The sequence below is a fragment of the Strix uralensis genome, chromosome 6 (assembly GCF_047716275.1).
Source record: "Strix uralensis isolate ZFMK-TIS-50842 chromosome 6, bStrUra1, whole genome shotgun sequence".
Lineage (NCBI taxonomy): Eukaryota > Metazoa > Chordata > Aves > Strigiformes > Strigidae > Strix > Strix uralensis.
In genome coordinates, this window is record NC_133977.1 from 10,523,650 (window position 1) to 10,542,703 (window position 19,054).

Consider the following 19,054-nt stretch of genomic DNA (forward strand, 5'->3'; position numbering starts at 1 on the left):
GGGATATGCATTTTTCTCCTCAGATTACCGTACCCGCGCAATGCCAGACCCAGCCAGAGGGCTGTGCCTTGCAGCAGCCTGGCAGCCTGCGCAACCCTCCGCTGGAGCGGAGCGCTACCGCTCCTGCTCCTGCTCCTGCTCCCGGGCTGGCGGGATCCCGCCCCAGGGCTCCCTCCAGCGCGGGAGCGCAGGAGAGCGGCCGGGGCCGGGGGAAGGCGCGGGGCAGCTTCTGGGGGAGGGCCGGACCCGGCCGACGGCCCAGCTCTCCCCCAGGGGCAGCAGCGCCAGCACCGGCGTGGGCCCCCCCGGCCCCCCGCCGCTGAGGGTGACACCCGGCGCGGCCGGTACCAGCCGGCGGAGCGCCCCGAAGCGGCGCTAGGGCGCACGAGCCCCGCCCTCAGCGCGTCACGGCCGCGGGGCCGCCCCCGCCGCCATGCCGGTGGCGGGCGGAACAAACCGCGCAGCCCGGGCACCAGCGAGTGGCGGCGGCGGGCGGGGCCAGAGCGGCCGGGCAGGGGTGAAAGGTCGGGGCCCCGCCGAGGAAAGATGGCGGCGCCGGCGACGCTCCGCGTGGTGCGATGCGGCGGTGGCACCCTCCACGGCGCCAGGGCCGTCTTCTCCGTCGATGCCAAGCAAGTGGGGCTGGGAACCGGGGCCTCCCGCCCTCGGGTGGGCTTCTGAGCTCCGCAGCGGGGGTGACTGCCGGCTGGTGTTACCGCGGCCTGCCGCTCCCCGGGGGGTACTTGGGTCCCCGCTCCCGCGGGCGGTGAAGTAACGGCTTTCCCGCTCCTCCAGGTACCTGCTCTGCGCCTCTGGCGACTTCGTGAAGATGTACAGCGTGGCGACCGAAAAGACGCTGCGCGTGATGGGGGGCCACGGCGACCTGGTGACGGGCATCCAGCTCAACCCCCACAACCACATGCAGGTTTGGGGGGGCGGAGGGGGGGGAAAGCCTGGCTGTGGGGGGTGGTGGGGGTGCTCCTGCCCCCTCGGTCGAGCTCCAGTGCCTCCGCGGGGGCTGTCCCGGGTGTTCGGGGGTTGACCGGAATTTGAGAACGAGCTGTAAGCGATTGTAGCGTTAAGCTACTGTTTCTCCAAAATCTTCCGGGAAGGATAAACGTTATATCCGTTTTCCCCAAATAAAAATGTGAAACTTCATGTGGATAACACTTGTTGAATGAAACGACAGCAAAATGGGAATATCTATAAAATTTCTGGTTTTGTGATGATTGGAGAGGGAGAAGAAGTATGTGAGAACATGAGCAAAGCGTACTGTGGTTGGTATACAGATGCAGATTTGACTAAATCCCTTTAATTTGCCCAGTGGCTCTCTGCCTACCGGCAGCATGCCTTCCCCTTTCACTGCCACTCATGTGCTGGCTCTCAGTTTGCTCGGGTTTTTCTGGTGTCTTGGCAAGAATTATTTGGTGTCTAAACAAGAGTTAGTTCCTAAGATGGATGGCATCTGCATGTCATCTGAAAAACCTGGTGCAAATGTCAATAGATATTTACATAATGGATATCTGCATGCTCTGTTAGTCTCAAGTGATTAAACACAAATACCTGTTGTTTCTTTCACACTTCATGAAAATGTATGTTTCAAACTCGAAGAATAGTGTTGTATTTCTGTTGCGCTTTCTTCGAAGGCAGCACAGAGCTGGTCTGCATCCTGTATTTCTGGTGATTCAGCCACTTGCAGTCACAGTTTCATTGATTGATTCTTCAACTTTTTAACTGTGATTTTATGTAAAAGCTGGCTTTGATATATTACTTTAACTTATAGATAACTATTTTTTTTTTTCCTCAGCTGTATTCTTCCTCTCTTGATGGCAGCATTAAGCTGTGGGACTTCATGGATGGGATACCCATTAAAGTATGTTGAGTTACTTCTGTTGAGCAAATGTCAAAATTTTTCTTGACCCATTGATAGTAGAATGAGGATTTCTGCAGCTCTTACTACAAATGGGCACAAATCAGTCTGAGATGTGTTGTTCTGCCATCAACGCAGCCTGAAAACCATCTATTTATGGCAGTAATAGAATATGGCAATTGGTGTGTGTGTCAATGCAGAATCTCTTGGGGGAAAAAGATGGGTTATGTACTGACATACTAACTTTGCTACTCACTGCAGTTCAGAGTCCAGTGTAGCTCTTCAGGAGTGTGCTGCAGTTTGTGGTATGCCAATAGGAATTGTTACGGTGGCTTGAAAATGTGGGCTGCTAACTGTCCTGTTGCTCCTGTTTTGTTCTAAATAGAGACACTTTCCTATAGGTGGGTGCACTAAGGGTAAAGTACCTTCAGGTTTTTCAGTAAATCTGATGTCTCATATTTCATTAGTACTGTCTTAACAATCACATTAGTCCTTGATAGAATAAAGGTCTTTTTATTTGTCTTAGAATTGAGAATTTTAATTAATACATTAAGGTTTCTTTAAAGCAAATGTGTTTTCCTTATTGTAAAAACTTAGCATTATTCACTGTTGAAAACCATATGCACAAGTGTAATAATTGTTGACCTCCTTTTCCCTTGTTGGTTTTTTTCTTCAGACTTTCACTGTAGGATCCAAACTCCTGGCGCTGTACGCACTTGCTAGTTTTGAGGACTCAGTGTTTGTTGTAATTCCAAAGAGTGGTGAAAGAGGTACAGTATAATTAGTGTCATCCTTGTCATCTAAGTCATTTTGTGTCTAAGCTGCTGTCATGTCAGTGAATGATGCTGCAAGAATGTGCTTTAATATATTAATTTTGAAAATATTTCCTGAGTCCTATGACAGGTGTCTGCAGTCCTGTATTTTGTATCTTTTTTTTCTTTTCATTCTATGACATCTGGTTTCTTAATATTTGTCTAGGATAGTGTTTAGCTTCACTTTTGAAGCATATACTGCACATATGTGATGTTGCAGATGCAATAAATCTTGTAAGTAGTGCTTACCGTGGTACAGGGTATGCTACAGTACTTGAGACTACTCTTCTACTTAAGTAGTATTAACATAAATAGACTTGTCCTATTTTACAGCATGCCTAGAAATGTTTTCCTTGAATTTTGTCTGAAATATAGCTTGACCTTACTCTTGCTATATTGCTACCAGTGTCACTTGAGAGCAAGAGCAAATGTCATGCAACTTTGCTTGATTTCTGCTTACAGTTGCACTGGTATCCACTATCTAGTCTTCAATCTTCAATACTATTGTTTGAATCAAAATACCTGAAACAATTCTTTTTTTTTTTTGAAAAGTATTACAAACTTTTTCAAACTTAAAAAAATATTTGAAGGTATTAACATGTTTTGATGTAGGAGTGTAAATCCCCTTTGTAAGGGGTGTACATAAACTTGTTCATAAAAGCCTTATGATAACAGATTTTTCTTTGGTCAGATACATTCCAACTGGTCTCAGTTAAGCTGACAAAAGCAGCAGGCCAAGATCTGGAAGCCAAGGAATTGTCAGTCGTTTTGGATGGTGTGGATGCATCACCGAAGTGTATTGCATTTGGAAGAGAAGTATATTCACTTTTTGGGGTTTTTTTTCTTCTGTTGGGTGTTGGTTGGGGTTTTTTCCTCTCAAATGAACTATATGCTGTTTATGCTTTTATACAAGCACAGCAGCACTCAAACAGAATTGAAGGTAAATGAATCTGTGCAAGACCTATGCATTCTTTTATTAAAAAAAAAACTCCGCCATTTGACGTGGAAAATACTTACTTAACATCAGCTTATATGTTATCTCCAATTTTAAGTACTTTGTAGTGAAACATGACTTTATTTTTTTTTCTTTCATGTGTAAGAGCATAATCTGTACGTCCTAAGTTGCTATTTTACTATAACAGGGTGAATATGTGGCATCAGTGAAGGAGGTCAATCTCCAAGTTTATTTTTTTAAACGGAAACAGTTGAACAGGTAAGAATGAAAATGTATTGATTCAATCTGATATATCATAAATGTTTGTTAACTGGTGATGTGTGAACACATTATTTTATATTTGTCATCAACCATTTGGTTTTATGCTAGAGGGGATGTAGACACTATATAAGAAGCTTCCTGTAGAGGCAGACAGCGAGGTGCTGCAGTGGCATTGGTAGCTTATCTTTTCAGCTCGGGAATGTATTTTTTCAGGTAAGTGCTTAGGCTGATGCTGGGCTGAAACAAATGACATAGTTTGGTCAGGGCCAAGACAGGGGCAGAGGGAGGAAGGAGTCATGGAAGAAGAGAGAAAGAAAGAGGAGAAAAAATCTTTCAGCTTGATTGAAGGCAAAGAACTAATGAAACAAAGTGAAAAATAAGTCTGTCACTATTTTTTGGAGAGTGCATGTAACTATAACAACTTGGAGATGTTTAATTTTGCAAGTCAGAATTGTTTTTATGTGCATTAGCTGATCCTTTTGAAGGATCATGCTTTAAAAAAAAAAAGGCATGCATATGATGAAAGTTACTTTCTTAACTCTTGAAGGTTTTCTGTAAGTGCAGCGAAGACAAAAAGTGGAAACAATCACTTCATGTGCATAGCATGCCATCCTACGGAGGATTGTATTGCAACTGGTCATGCTGATGGAAAGATTCGCCTCTGGTATGCACATTTGGATTCACCTGTGTACCCTATACACTGATGTGACCACAGGAATTGAGACCTGAGCAAAGCAGTCTAATTTGTCCTTAGCATTGCCATTTCCAGAAGTCAGAATAAGCAAAGAATGGCACGCCCTGTGAAGCTGCAGTGCTGACATTGATATCAGGGTACAGCTTCAGTTTAATGTTAAATGGGAAAATATTCTGGTTAAGCTATGCTCCACTAATCTAAGCTGTAATTGAAAAAGGTCGTGCAGGAGCAGCTGAAGTAACTCTTTATGGGCAAGTAGAGTCCTAGGGAGAGCACACTAGTGAAATTCTGTGGTTGAGAACAATATGCTTCCCAAGTTGCTCTGCAGCGCCGAGTTGCTCAGTATGTCTAGGATGCATGGTGTGCACCATGAAGGTGCCAAAAACCAGCTACTGTGGTTCCTTCTCTCCCTTTGCGTCACTTGAGCATGCGAGAAACTCTAGTCTAGAAATTGAGAGGATGGTATACTTGATTCAATATTTCCTTTTATTTTTTCCGTTGCTGATGTTGTGTTTAAAGAACTGTTCTATTCCTCCCCATATAGGAGGAATTTCTACCACAAGAAAGAGTACACATTTTCCACACTGCACTGGCATCACGATACTGTCATGGATCTAGCTTTTTCTCTACAGGGTGAGTTAAGAAAACAAACAAACAAAAAAACCCAGACAAAAAAAAGCCTCTTGAAGAGTTGCAGCGGTGAGGGAGGAATCAATATAAGCTCGAGTTTGTCCACTTAGTAACAAATCAGTCTCTAGAATTTTAATATGTCCAGGAAGGATCTAAAATAAAAATGGAAGCATTTTTTTATTATTTATTTTGATTGGCATTCATAATGTCAAATATCTACCTTCTGTGGTAGAATGTAAAATCTAAACCCTCCTCTTCAGTCTTTCCCCACCTCCACTCTCCTTCCTTGCCCCCCTTTCATCAGTAATATTGATGAGCTCTTGCCAGAGTCTTATTTGCATCCAGACAAAACAAACCAGGCTTGTCCGAGCTAAAACCTAGTGGCAGAAATACAGTTAACTTTTTTTCTGATCTGAACTGTTCTCCTTTAGGATATTTAGTACTGCAAAGTACTTCTGATAGGAGAACAGTTCAGCTACGTTCTCATCTGATTCAGAAAGTATGGGATCTACTACTCCCGAAGCATTGTTTAAATTTTACTGTAGGCACAAATTCTTGTTACTTAATCCAAGTTTCTCTAGCAATTTAACATGGGATAACGAGAAACATATCTCTGCATTGCCCAGGCTAGATAGGAGGAATAATTGCATTGTATGTGACAGTTTAAGAAAGGTTTTTGAGAAACTTGTGTTTGTCATTGTAAACATGTATGCTAATGATACTTTTTTTAAGCAAAACCTATAACTGTGTTTTTATTACTGGAAAAGGAAGCAGCTTGCTGAGTGGTGGAGTTGAATCTGTTATAGTTCTGTGGCGCAATGAATCAGAGCGTCAGAGGGATTTCCTTCCTCGTTTGGGATCTGCTATTGAGTACATCTCCGTGTCACCTGATGGCACGCTCTGTTGCACCTTGCATACGGACAACAGTAAGCCAAAACATATTTTAAGTATCACTTAATGCAAAATGGAATGCAAATCTGAGTTTTGTTTCATTAATTTCGGATGAATTAACTAGATACTATGTGAGTTCAATACTGATTTGAAAGAACAGATGCTTGAAGTGATCTCTTGCTTTTTCATTAGTTCTGTGGATTTGCCTGGTGACTGCTGCAACTTGGCTTTCCACCTTGATGTACGGGTGTCATAAATTGAGGAAAAGATACATTTATGGAATTAAGTGCAGTTGGTTAAGATCCCTTCCCCACCATGAGATGTGGTTAGATTGCAGAAGCCTTTTGCAAGACTTTATCTGCTTTTCCTTTCAGGAATTACAATAATCAACAGCAACCTAAGATTTTCCAGAAGTATTCAAGGACTGATCAAAAGTAAGTGCAATAAAATTTATCTTTCGCTTAGAGGGCTGAATGTGTCACTTCACATCTTGGGTCATTTGTCATCTGATTTTTGGTTTCCAGGTACGAATGTTAAGACTGGTCTAGTGGTTGATCCTAGAACTAAAGCTTTGGTCCTGAATGGAGAGCCTGGCCACTTGCAGTTCTACTGTCTCCAGAGTGACCAACAGCTGTTCAGTGTAAGTTGGATGGGCTTGTACTAAAACTTATTCAATCAAGTTATGCGTCAATTTATTTGAAGATGTAATATGGCAAACAGGAAAAAAGCCAGCAGCTATACTGTGAGACAGATTCCAAGCTGAGATGTTTCTGGCTTTACTACAAACTTCTTTTACTTGTTAAGCGTAGCTAAATGTGATAGTTGAATAAATACTTCAAAACAGTGTGCTGCTCCTGTTAAATGTCAAAAATTTCATTTTTTTTTTTATTCTTTCCTACACTTAGCATTATTGTGGAATATACATGCCCTAATTCTGCTTTCCCCATGTGGTTTTTTTACGTTACAGCCCAGTCAGTTGTAATCAGTGCTTTCAGAACTTCCTTTCTCCATGGTTTTATGAATATCATCTCTAAATCTACACTTGACTTTTGAAATTTAATTTTGGCCTTGTTGTTTTGCAGTTGGATATTGTGCAACGACAGTATATTCATCAGGCGGGCTTAAACCAAACTGACTTGGTAAAAGTTGCGTTTAGTGCACAAGGCGAGTGGTTGGCAACAGTAGAAGAGAGAGAAGAAGTAACTGACCCTGAGTTGCAGTTGAAGCTGTGGTTCTATGATGAAGAAACACAAAGGTAACTATAATAGAGCTGGACTTCTAGGTGTCAAAATCTAAAGTATCACACAACTATCTCACAGGCTTTGTCTTGCAAAGGCAGTTTTTCCAGATCAACTAGTAAAACTCTAGGGAAGACCCTAGGGAGAGTTTACCATGCATGCTACACGTGTCTGAAACAACACACAGAGTTGAAGCAAATACAGATTGGAAATAATTGCTCTGAATCTAATTTACTTACATTAATCAGACAGGCTATTCTAACCATGGGACTTAAATTCACATATTTACTTAGTATTAAAAATCATGGACTTGACAGAATGGTTCTATATCTTGCTCAGTTTTCCCACCTCTGTCATCATCAATTGGTTAGTCCTTCTCAGGTACAGAAGATTATGACTTTATTGTTGATTTTTTTTTTTTCTTTAGCTAACATATGCATCTGATTCATACACTCTCCCCAGTTTTCTTACTTACCAAAAAATTACTTTGACTGTAAATTGTTATTTTCTCAAGAAACAAAGCAAAATAAACTAATCAGCTATGTGACTGATTTTCTAAGTACTGGAAAGACTGCCCAGAGTTCAGGCTGAATATTTGAGTGATGCTTGCTTAGTGATAATCCTTTCTCAGTGCTGGGCTACAGTCTCTCTTGCTGTATGGAAGTGATTAGGGAAACCTGCTCTGTAAATGCAATACCATTCAGCTATCTAATTAGACAGACATTTCTTTAATTCCTCTTCTCCCTTCCATCATCTTTAAACTCTTCCCCAAGTTCCAAATGAAATAAAATGGCAAGCTTCTGTTTTGTTTCCCTATAGCTTTAAGCTGAATACTAGAATAAGTATGCCCCATGAGGACCACATAACAGACATGTGCTTTCGTGACATGGATGAAGTGGAAGATGAATCTCTGATACTGGTAACAACTGGCAGCGACTGTGTGTTTAAAGTCTGGGTGATGGTAGAAGACACTGATCCAGAAGGCAAGTATGGTCAAAAAGTGACTTGCTCTTACGTGCCACCTTGTAACGTGCTATAGGAATTCAGACCCTAACTCCATCCTTTCAGAACTAGGCCCTCGAGTCTCATGCATGTTATCTTTCTGCTGTTGTATGGAGTATTGTGTTCTCCTGAGCATCCTCTGTGATGGACTTCTCTCATAGCTTTGCAGTATTATGGATTGATATGGAGGTTCCTGAAACAGCAAAGACCTTGCTGAGCCTGCTGCAGAAGGGAATGGCAGCCTGTGTTGATTCTTTAAAGGATTATTTGTGGTCATAATTTTTCCATGCTGGGAAAATGGATTTTTGTCATTCCTTTGGCTAGTCTTTTTATTTGAGACTTCTGCTCAAGGGAGCAGGATGCAGAAGTGTGTTACTCTGTTTTAGCTGACTTAATGTAAAATAGTAACACTTTGCCATTCTGCAGCTCTGCCACTTCAGAGTTCACTTTTTGAACATCCTTCCTTCCTGTTAAATATTTGAACGTCCTAGAATGGATTTTTGGGATCCACTTCTAAGATACTTAAGCAGCCAAATTTCTCCTCTCAAAATGCATGCTGATGTTCACTTGTTTCAAACAGAACATCTGAGGGATGTGTATTATCCTGTATGCCTTTGGATGTGAAATACAAGATTCCCCACTTCTTATTTCCTTTTACTTAAATGTCATGATGGTGCCAGGCACACTTAAGTGAGCTGGAACTTTCCTGCCACTTGGGTGTCTTATCTCTTCATGTTCCCAAATAGATGTGGTGGTGGTCTTGCTGGACTGCTTGCAGTTTGGTGTGTGTTTTCTTAGGCAGGTGGGAACATGTTCAGAAGTACTTTTGAACTACTAAGGTTTGCATTTGGCAAACTTACTTTGCCAAATTGACTTTCTCTATCTAAGCTGTTTGCTCCTCAACAGTGGCTGCTCATGAGATGAAAAACAAAAGCTTGTCTTGATTTTTGTAGGATTTATGCATATATTTACTTAATAATACCTCCCTCAATGGTATCTGAAAGAGGGGTTTTTTGTTTCTAGTTTGTAAGTGATTCTAAGCCTAGATTATATCTTAACTTAATGAGCAGATACTTTGATCTTGAGTACAGTGTGGGCTGGAGATGAAACCTAATGGGGTCTGTTTCCTTCAACAGTACGTTTTTGTATCTGCTGACTGGCCTCATCAGGGGCTTTTTGTGTGTATTTGTTTTGGTTTTAAGTGACTATAAAGTTGTGTTTCATGGCACATGTAGAAGTACAAATTAGTACTGACTTCTGCAGTGTATTTCCCAGCAGGGGCAGGGTAGGAATGCTCAGGTAGAAAGTTTCAACATGCTGCAGCTCCTGTGCAGCAAATACTAACAAACTAATCAGTTCATAAGTAGAATACACTCTGGCAGGTTTTTATTTGCAGCAGATCTCTTGCTGTGCCTTTAGGTGGTGCCATGCAGTTTAAAGTGGTGAATAGTTTCTGGGTTTTTTTTTACAGGCAGGTCTTTTAATCATCAACTCATAGCCATTATATAAAGGATATCTTAGCATAGGGTGAGCTTATTTTCCTTTCTTTCCTCATGCTACTCATACATTTAAAAAGCATGCTGTATGAATTTATTTATACTGGGAAATGTAGGTTATGTGGTAAGTACATCACTTTGCTTCTGTGTATTGTATGGTAACTATCAACAATAGGAAAGGCATCCCATCTGAATGCGCTGGCAGGCCAACCGACGTGAGGAAGCATGGTGATAGGTCACTGTGATCCTCAAACTTTATGTAAATGAACCATGAGCCTTGTTGGACTCAAATGCAACCTGTGTTCAGATTTTTAGTAATGCTTGTGTTCTTGCTACAGTTTTAAAACATCAGTGTGTTTCAGAACACTAAATATTGAATCCACTTCAGCATCTTTTTTTCTTTTATCTAATATCTGCCTATTTGAGAGCACAGTTAATGTAGTTGGCAAAGTTAACATGAATATTGTACCACGTCGGTCTGGATTCACTGTTCAAATGCAAAACTGAGGAAAAATGGAAAACCTACTAGATGTTTCTTGTACTAGAACAGGACAGATTCTCTGTACTCTTCAAAAATGTAAGCCTTCTGAAACAAAACTCTTGCTCTTGAGCTTATTTTGCAGCCCTAATACTTGAATTCTTCTTTCTTCATGTATAGACTCAAATTAACTAGCTTGTTGTTCAATGCAGCACAGCAAAGTGTGAGCTGGAGCTGTGACTTTGTAGGCAGCTACCACAACTACCAAGCTACTAACTGCTGTTTCTCAGAAGATGGCTCTTTGCTTGCTGTTAGCTTTGAAGAAACTGTCACTGTATGGGACTCAGTTACTTGGGATCTTAAGTGTACATTTTGCTATTCTCCTGGAAAAATAAGGTATGTTTTTAATCTTTTTTTTTCTTGAACTCTTGGAACAGAAAGAATTCATAGTAGTCCAAGTCCTTGTATATGGTTCATATATAGAAAAGACTCTAAAATGGTTTTTAGGTGGTTGGTAACTTACTGTACTGCCCATACTCAAATAGGTATCATTGGGCATGCAACAGTGTGTTAATAACCCTTCTCCTTTTTCTCATTAATCTAGGGATGACTCAAAGTACTGAAAAAGTATAGATATAAGAAACTTGTTCTTTATTCATGTATGCATGTATACAAATAGAAATTATATCAATAAACCATAAAAGCATATTGGCCTCACTATCTGTATTATAAAATATATTTCCTGATCCTTTCTAACCTCTGCTGGAAAAGCCATATTTGCCTGGCAGACTATCCCAGCATGCTCCATTGTGTGCTGTCATGATAAAAGACATCCTGAAGGTCTAGATACTGTTCTGTTGTGTAAGGGTAATGAGGGATGGTATAGGTCGATGGTAGAGATAAAAGATAGAGACTCCAAGTACAGGACAGCCTTAATATTGAGCTTCCTGGACTGTGCAAATATACAGCAGTTTCTGATCCAGGTAAAGTATCATTTTTCTTATGATAATACTGAAAAAAATAGGGCAATAGGTGACCTCACTGGTTCATCTACTTAATCTCTGTGCCAGATCTCTGTATCTAAACAGTTGCTGAAACAGGAAGATGCTACAAACCTACTGTAGTATTCTCTTTCAGTGCTAAGGTTTTTCTAACTACTTCTCAAAGTCATTACTGCAGTAATGTTACAGGTATTTCATATACCCACTTCCAGGAAACACCCAAAAGGGAAAGCCAAAATTACATGGTCACAATGTTTCAAGGACTTTGACATAGAGAATCAGAAAGACAAGAGACTTATTTCCATGTTTTTATGTGTACGTTTGTGAGGTTTTCTTTTGTGAGATCAAGTCAGTTTTGTTTATACTGGTCATCTAAGATTAGAAATTCAGAAACATGATTCTAAAATTGGTGTGCAGGAAAATAGTGGGAGGCGTGTAAGCCGCATCTTTACTATATCTATAGAGAAAACTTCTCTTGACAACTTGGTACAGTGGCAAGTTTTTTCCAGGCCAGCTGCTCCTTTTGTAGCCTTTACTATATACTATATTAAAAGGAAATAAATTACTCTAGGACAATATTAAATGACAGTATTAATTGCATAACTTCAAAGGTCTATGTTTTAATAGAGACATTCCATCCCTTCCTAGATTTTTTTTTGAACACGTGCTATAGCATTAGAAATCAAAAGGCTGTTCTATTATTCTCAAACAAGAGAATGAGAAATTAAAATAGGTGAAAGCAAATCATACACTTTCCTCAACTGGAGCAGCCTATAAGAATAACTTTTGCTCTAAGCACTAGAGAGTAGTAAAGAAATAGTAGGAAATCTTTAAATATGGACTTTATTTTTCCAGTCCCAGTGTAAACACTTACTTACATGTGTAATTTATTTAAGAGCTTAAAATCACTCCTTGAAATCAGAATGTTGTAGGAACATGTAATCCTTATAGATTTATGAATACTTCTAAATCTCCCAGACCTACCTATCTGGTGGTGGTGTGTGGAGTTTCATGCCTCTAGAGGTGAAAGCAAAAAGCAAATTTCTGATTTAAATATCAGAAATAAATTTTAACTGAATCTTTTTGACTCGTGAATCATTACTACATAGAGAAACAAAGATGAAACCTGAAGGTCACTAACTTGTTTTGACTTTTCACTTCTGTAGGAACATCTGCTTTGGGAGACTAACATGTTCCAAGTACCTTATTGGTGCCACTGATCATGGCTTTCTGTGTTGCTGGAACCTGCTCAGTTGTGCATGTAAGATCAGCTTAAATGTGTGCTAGAGTGGTAACATTTAATGCTTGAATTTACTGTGAAACCTTAAAATAATCTTGGTCTGATTGCAGATTGACCCACTACTAAATGTCCTGTGGAAATGTAATGACTTTCATGCTTCAGTCAAGATAGTATTCCGTCCAGTGTGCATGTGCTTTGTGTGCATGTGCAGAGTAAAGTCTAAGTTAAATGACCAATAACATAGTAATAGCTAGTATTTCCTACATTTGTGTAGAAGTTAACAGTATTTGTGTATTTGTACTCATATAAGTTAGTGAAGCTGCATGCTTCTTCCAGAGGTTAAGGCCCTGTGTGTCGTTCCCATTTGCCCTTTTGTTTGGCAAAGTAGTGGGACAGAACTGAATGCTGCCTTTTCATGTCTGGCTGTTGCTGTGTTTGCTTTTCAGTGGAATGGAGTGCCTACCTCAACATCGTAGTTCTGCAACCTGATCCTCTTTCAGAACATATTGCTGCTATCTCATGGCTCTCGAAAGACTCCAGCTGTAAGTACAAAGGCTTCTTTGACAAGTAATAGTCGGTGGGATTTAAAACTGTGAAAGTATAATTTCTAGAACAGGTTTTCTTAGAATTCAGCCCCATGAAACCATAAGACAGACTGGAGTCTGTGTTTGCACCTGTGGAAAACTGAGCCATGTCTGACAGCAGCAGTCAAGTAAAGCATGTTGGCTCCCCATCTTTTCTTCCAACAGTTCTCTGGGTGTGAGTCTTGAATGTTCTTGACCCATTCCTGTAAATGCAAAACTGTGGTTGAATTGTACAGCTACATTTTAGTGCTTTGACCGTAAGTTATGATTACCCTCCCTAGAGCTACAGAAACATTAATTTCCAAGGATGTTCTCTGGGTTGGAATACTGTGAAAGGTACCTTCTCTTATGCAGTAAGGTCATCTAGTTATAATTCCCGCAAACTAGCGCTTAAAGGCAATCGTGTCCAGCCCTTACTGGCCATGATACATAGGGTTTTGACAGCTATCCAGGAAAGTAAGAATTTCATGATTTAAAGAGAAGACATTTTTGGTTTCACAGTGTTTGTGTTTAAACCAAATGAGCCACGGCCAATCTATATCCAGAGAAACTTTTGTAAAGAAAAGATTCAGCTTGCCGTCTTCGTTCCAAGAGAAGAACCTGAAACTATTGGCTCAGCAAAATACCTCTGGCTAAGAAGATCCCAACTATTTTTTCTTACAGCTACACAAGTAAGAAATAGTGATTGGCAGGTGGTTCCTGGGGAAAAAGTATTTTCCTGAATGTGGATTGATACAAATTCAGAGTTCTGCTCTTGAGTGTAAGAGGTTTTTTGTGATTTCAAGGCAGCGTAAGCCATGCTTTGTTCTCTATTAAAAGCTTTTAACTGCCAAAACAGCTGAAGTTTAAAATTAATTACTTACTGGTTTTCTACTGGTAGTAATTTCTGCTGCCTCATAGAAGAAACTAGATAATTTGGGAACACTGCCTATGCTGCTTAACTTACACACCCAGCAGCTGTATTATTGCTGATTATCCAGATGTTTCATATGATACTCAGTTTTCCTTGTAACTTGGGGGGGGGGTGGGGGTGGGGGGGGTGTTCTTTGTTTTCCCAAAAAGTCTGTATAGTCTATAGCTATATAAAAGTCTAGGTCCATTCCTGCTTCCTTTCAGTTTCTTTACCAAATCAAGAGGAAGAGATGTGTTTGCCTCTTCCACTTGACTGACAAAAGCTTTTGGGCCAGTTGGAAGCTTCTGTAGGCAAGGTATGGAAATATGGAAAGCAGTTTCACATACTGTAACTCTGCTACATCATTCTCTATTTTAGGAGCTAATAACGCTTAGCACAAAGTCTCTAGAAGAAAGGCTTACACCATCGAGCAAACAGGTACCTCTTACAGCAGTTCTGACAGATGTACAGAGCACTTCAGAATTCTGTTGGTTAGTCTGTCTGATTCAAATTCCCTTCTGTCATGAAAATGCACACCAGATTCTTGGAGTCATAGGCACTTAGCTGCAGGGGCAGTAATCTGTATTTGCTTCTTTTTTGACAGAATTGGTGTTTGTAAAAACCCTTAAAAAAGGAAGTATTAGTAAGCTACTGCCTCCTTTTTCTCATTTGCCCTGCACAGAAAAATCAGTTTCTTTGGAGGGTGGGGGAATAATTTGTTGCTCAGATTAAGGTGTATAGATCTAGGAAAAGGCCAGAAGGAAACTTGCCTTGTTTTGCTTTCAGTTACGTAATTAAATCACTTAGCAGATGATGCTGGGGTATAAATGATCTTTTAGTCATAAGTGGAATCTGAAAGCCATACTCAGTTTTTCTGGCATACACACCAACTTCTGTATTTGGCTGTTAATTGGTACATCAACCAACTAAAATCTGTTCTTGAATCCAGATCCTGGAGAGTTTTACTACCTCTGTGTAGGATTCTCTCAGGATGCCTGACAGAGAATGAGTACAAAGAGCCATATGGTTCTGTTGAGTTAAACTTGAGTGTAGACTTTTGTCACCTAGGTTGATTTTGAATTTTGGTAACTCAAAATGAGATAGAACTTAGATTTGTGACACTAAAACTTTTTCACCTTTTTCAAGCTGGCAGTAGAAGATAGTCTTCCTGTGACCCCATTTAGCTTGCTATTGGGGAAGCACAGACGTCATCAATCGCAAGAGGATATAGACCTTGGAAAACTAGTTGTTTGTAATAAGCCTGAGCAAGATTCACCTGCTGTCAAAGAGGTAGGAGTAATTACAGTAAGTGTACAAGCAAAATCATGATAAAAAAAATGTTTCATAAAGCTTCTGCTCTATTTTTTCAGCTTTTGCACACTCCAGCACATGTTTTGCCATCTGCTTCCTTCCTCTGTCCAGTATTTATTAATTCATTGCTCATCTCCAAAGGGAACACAAGGTAAGAAGAATTGAAGAACTCTCGGTAGTTACTGAAATTATTTTAAAGTATGTACATCTTTGTTTAAAGTGTAAAAGCAGTTTTCCAACATACCATTCTTCTGTTGATGTAAGTTAGTAGAACACTCCATTGTGGCAAGATTTTCTTAAAACTCAGGTTTTGGGAGGAAAGTGAACTGGCTGTTAAGTCTGTTGGCTGTTCTGTTGCTGTTACTTTCGCTGTTGTTTAGCGTAATATGCTGGTATGCAAAATGTTGCCTTTGGTACTCAAATGTTCTTCATGAATTTCACTGTTCCAGGGATTTACTGGTTTTAGTGGTATTTTTGCATAAATGTCAATTTCTCAACTTTATTTAATATATGATGACTTCCTGCATAATTCTTGGTTTCGGTTTCTAGATACACCAAGAAGTTAGTCCTTAAATTTAATCTTAACAGTTTGTTTAGAACTCAAATTTCATTCCTAAATAAGCTACAAAATATGAGTGTATACTGTGAACACCATTAGCTAAGCCTGCCTTAAAATGCGTTAATCCCAATTTAATGGGATATTTTGATAGGTACTTAAAATGTATTGTAGCTTGCCCCTCTGAGACTGATATATGCTGCTAGAAAATACGTGCAGGTGCAGGGCTTTTGACTGTGGACCTGTATTAGGATTAATATCTTGTCACTTACACTGAAGCCAATTAAATGCTTGTATTTCTTGTGCAATCTATTCATTAAAGTGTTTAATGAAACTGCCAAGCCAGAGATGAAAATGTCTCATTGGTATCAGCTGCCATTCTGAATTTGCAAAGACTAGCGAGCGGATGGTTTACTCTGCCAGGCTTTACCCAGAAAAAAACACCAGTTTGAGTAGTCTTTGCATGTGTATTATGTGATCTGTTCTGCTGTGGTGTTGGCCAGTATTGCTGGCTTTCTTACTGGATGACACAAGTAAAAGTCTCTTTCCCACATCAACAAAACACTGGCAAAAATCTAATACAAGGAGTATATAGAAACTTGCATGTAGTTTCAGTACTGAAGAATTTGGGAGTTCAGTGGCCTGTGTAAATATTTGCACATGTAGAGCTTGTACTTTGATACTGGTAACGGGTATGACTCTGCACTTAAAGCTACATATAAGTACTGTAGAAGTGGACTCATAAAGAAATATATCATTGTATAGGTTAATTTTCTTACTAATACTAAATCATTTTATTTTCCTTGGCAATATAATATATAATACTAATGTATTATACATGTTCGACCATTTACATTTTGTGAGTGATAAATAGTTTGTATTTATATAGTTGAACAGATGATTTTTAGGAGACCAGTACTGTTCTGCCATGCAGGTCATTCCTAATGAGATCCAAAACATTTGTACAGCAGACATTTGAATTAATTTTTGGAAGTATGCTTTCTACTTCAGCACAAGTTTAACTCTTAAGTCAGAAGGGAGCAGCCACTTTAAGCACCTCCCTATGTTTAAAAAACCAAACCAAAACAAACTTTTTCTAGTAACAATCTAGGTACTGCAGCAGTTCTTAAGTCCAAGTGATCTTTTTCAGATTTGAAAGAGAAGAATGGCCTTCTTGAATATTGTCTCATCTGCCAGTATATCCCAATGCTTCTAATCCTGTAGGAGTGTGAGCTTATAACTTTTTACATAATTCTGATCTGCCTGTTCTGACATTATGTATTATAGTTGGAGAAGGAAAATTATTTTGTTTAAGTTTACTTAAAACAGAGGACAGCTATTTGAAAAATGGCTTGTAATTGAGATGGCAAGAGAAGTATAGTAGTCTCTAAGCCTGAGATTAAAAAATAAATAAAATCTAATGTTCGCTTTGATATTTGCATGATAATTTACCTCTCTCCTATAGTATACGATACTATAGTATGTGAAAGTACCCATTAATTTCATTAATTGGGTTGTTTTCAATCATCTTTCTCTTACAGTGCTGAAGAAGTTGCTGATGAAGTAGAAATGGAAAGTGAAAAAACAGAGGATGATTCAGATGAGGAAAGAGATGTTACTGAAATGGAACAAGAAGATACAAGTCCTGTGGAATTATTAGGAGAGATTACATGTAAACTGTCTAAATCCCAGGAAAAAGAGCTACGGAAACTAAGAAAAATGGACTACAGTTGGATATCAGCTTTCTAAACAGACATCTTGTGGGGGTTTTTTATACTGTAAAATGAAGCTTTGGATTAAATATTCTTAAAAAAAAATCTTTCACGTCCTTTGGCCGTAAATTTTAGCAGCATCTATCTCTATAAGAAGAGAACTAAGAGGGAGGGATTAAAGTTTTGAAAAGTTGGTTCTGCTCCTAGCTTATTACTGACTCTGTGACCTTAGAAAACATTTAACCTGTGGGTTGTTTTTTCCCCTTGCAAGTGTATTTAAAAGGCTAATAGCAAAACAGAGTTCACTATCTGACTTTTGCTCAGTTAGCAAAGTGACAGCTAAGCTGCTGAAAATCCCCTCCACGGAGGCTGGGCTACTGCTGTCAAAGCAACAGCAGCAAACTCTTAGTTAGTAAGATTACATAATTCAAGATTTGATAGGGGAAATTGGGATAGGTCTGAGTAGTGCTCTACACAGGTAAGAACCAAATCTGCTCCTCAGAAGTTCCTCTCTAGCTCTTGAGACAGAGGACAAATGGTTTAATATTGATTCTAGAATACAGATAGCTGCCACCTGTTTGCTGGTGGAGTGCAGAGATTGCTAGGCATAGGGTATATATGTGTATCTGAGCATAATGAAACCTTTTACAAATATCAAGAACACTGCACCATGTAGATGAAGATGTGTCTATTTTCCTGACAGCCAGCTTAGTAGGCCTCTCGTGCATCAGCTATAGTTTCTATACACTCTGATATATGTGTGTGATATATAGTTTGAAGCAGTAAATGTGAAGGCCTAAAAGTGAATAGAGTCTCCTGTGGCGTTGCAGTGTGAAGGCAAGCTGGTGAAAACTTCACAGGTCACTCAAAGCTCTGAGGAAACAATATTTTGCTAAAAATACTCAGATTAAAAATGATGGGAGAAGAAATGATACTTCAACTCTTGTCTGTGAAAGCTCCACTGTCCCTACTTTGAAAACAAAGCAGGACTCTTTCCTCCTTCCCCTTTTCTAACACCATAGATTGGAAGGCAATTTGTGGTAACACTTTACTTTTGGGGGGCATATCTCTACAACAGGCAAAAATCTCTGCATACTTCCATCCATGTACAGAAAACGCTGAAATTTGGCCTTAGGCATCAAGGAAAGCACCTCAATGATTTTGCTGGAAGGTTCATTTCTCACTTTCTAACGTTAATGCAAACGTTTGTTTGTAGTAAGCAGTGATGACTGTTGACATGCAGGCACATCAACCATCCTTCACCTCTGTATTAAGCAGCCAGAGATGCCTGTTCTAGCATTACCTGGAATGTGACACAGCAATGACTTCGCCTGTAGAGTCAGCAGTGCGGTGCTTTGTGTGTTGGGCTGCCAGTGTGAGGGTGTGGGGTGAGTACTCTGCTCTGACCTCAGTTTTATTAAGAGGACAAAC

At 39.8% G+C, this 19,054-nt stretch overlaps 1 protein-coding gene across 1 annotated transcript; it reads left to right on the top strand.

Annotated features, from left to right (window-relative positions):
- The first annotated feature begins 491 nt into the window (after nucleotides 1-491).
- Nucleotides 492-17,752, top strand: WDR75 (WD repeat domain 75). The gene is made up of 21 exons (XM_074872684.1): nucleotides 492-632; nucleotides 796-925; nucleotides 1,808-1,873; nucleotides 2,547-2,640; nucleotides 3,374-3,498; nucleotides 3,825-3,895; nucleotides 4,446-4,562; nucleotides 5,137-5,225; nucleotides 5,990-6,148; nucleotides 6,488-6,547; nucleotides 6,638-6,753; nucleotides 7,196-7,368; nucleotides 8,171-8,334; nucleotides 10,540-10,723; nucleotides 12,495-12,589; nucleotides 13,015-13,110; nucleotides 13,654-13,823; nucleotides 14,423-14,482; nucleotides 15,191-15,334; nucleotides 15,415-15,506; nucleotides 17,453-17,752. Exons 1-21 carry the CDS (start codon nucleotides 547-549, stop codon nucleotides 17,658-17,660), a joined length of 2,499 nt encoding a protein of 832 aa, XP_074728785.1. The 5' UTR covers nucleotides 492-546; the 3' UTR covers nucleotides 17,661-17,752.
- Nucleotides 17,753-19,054: the final 1,302 nt, after the last annotated feature.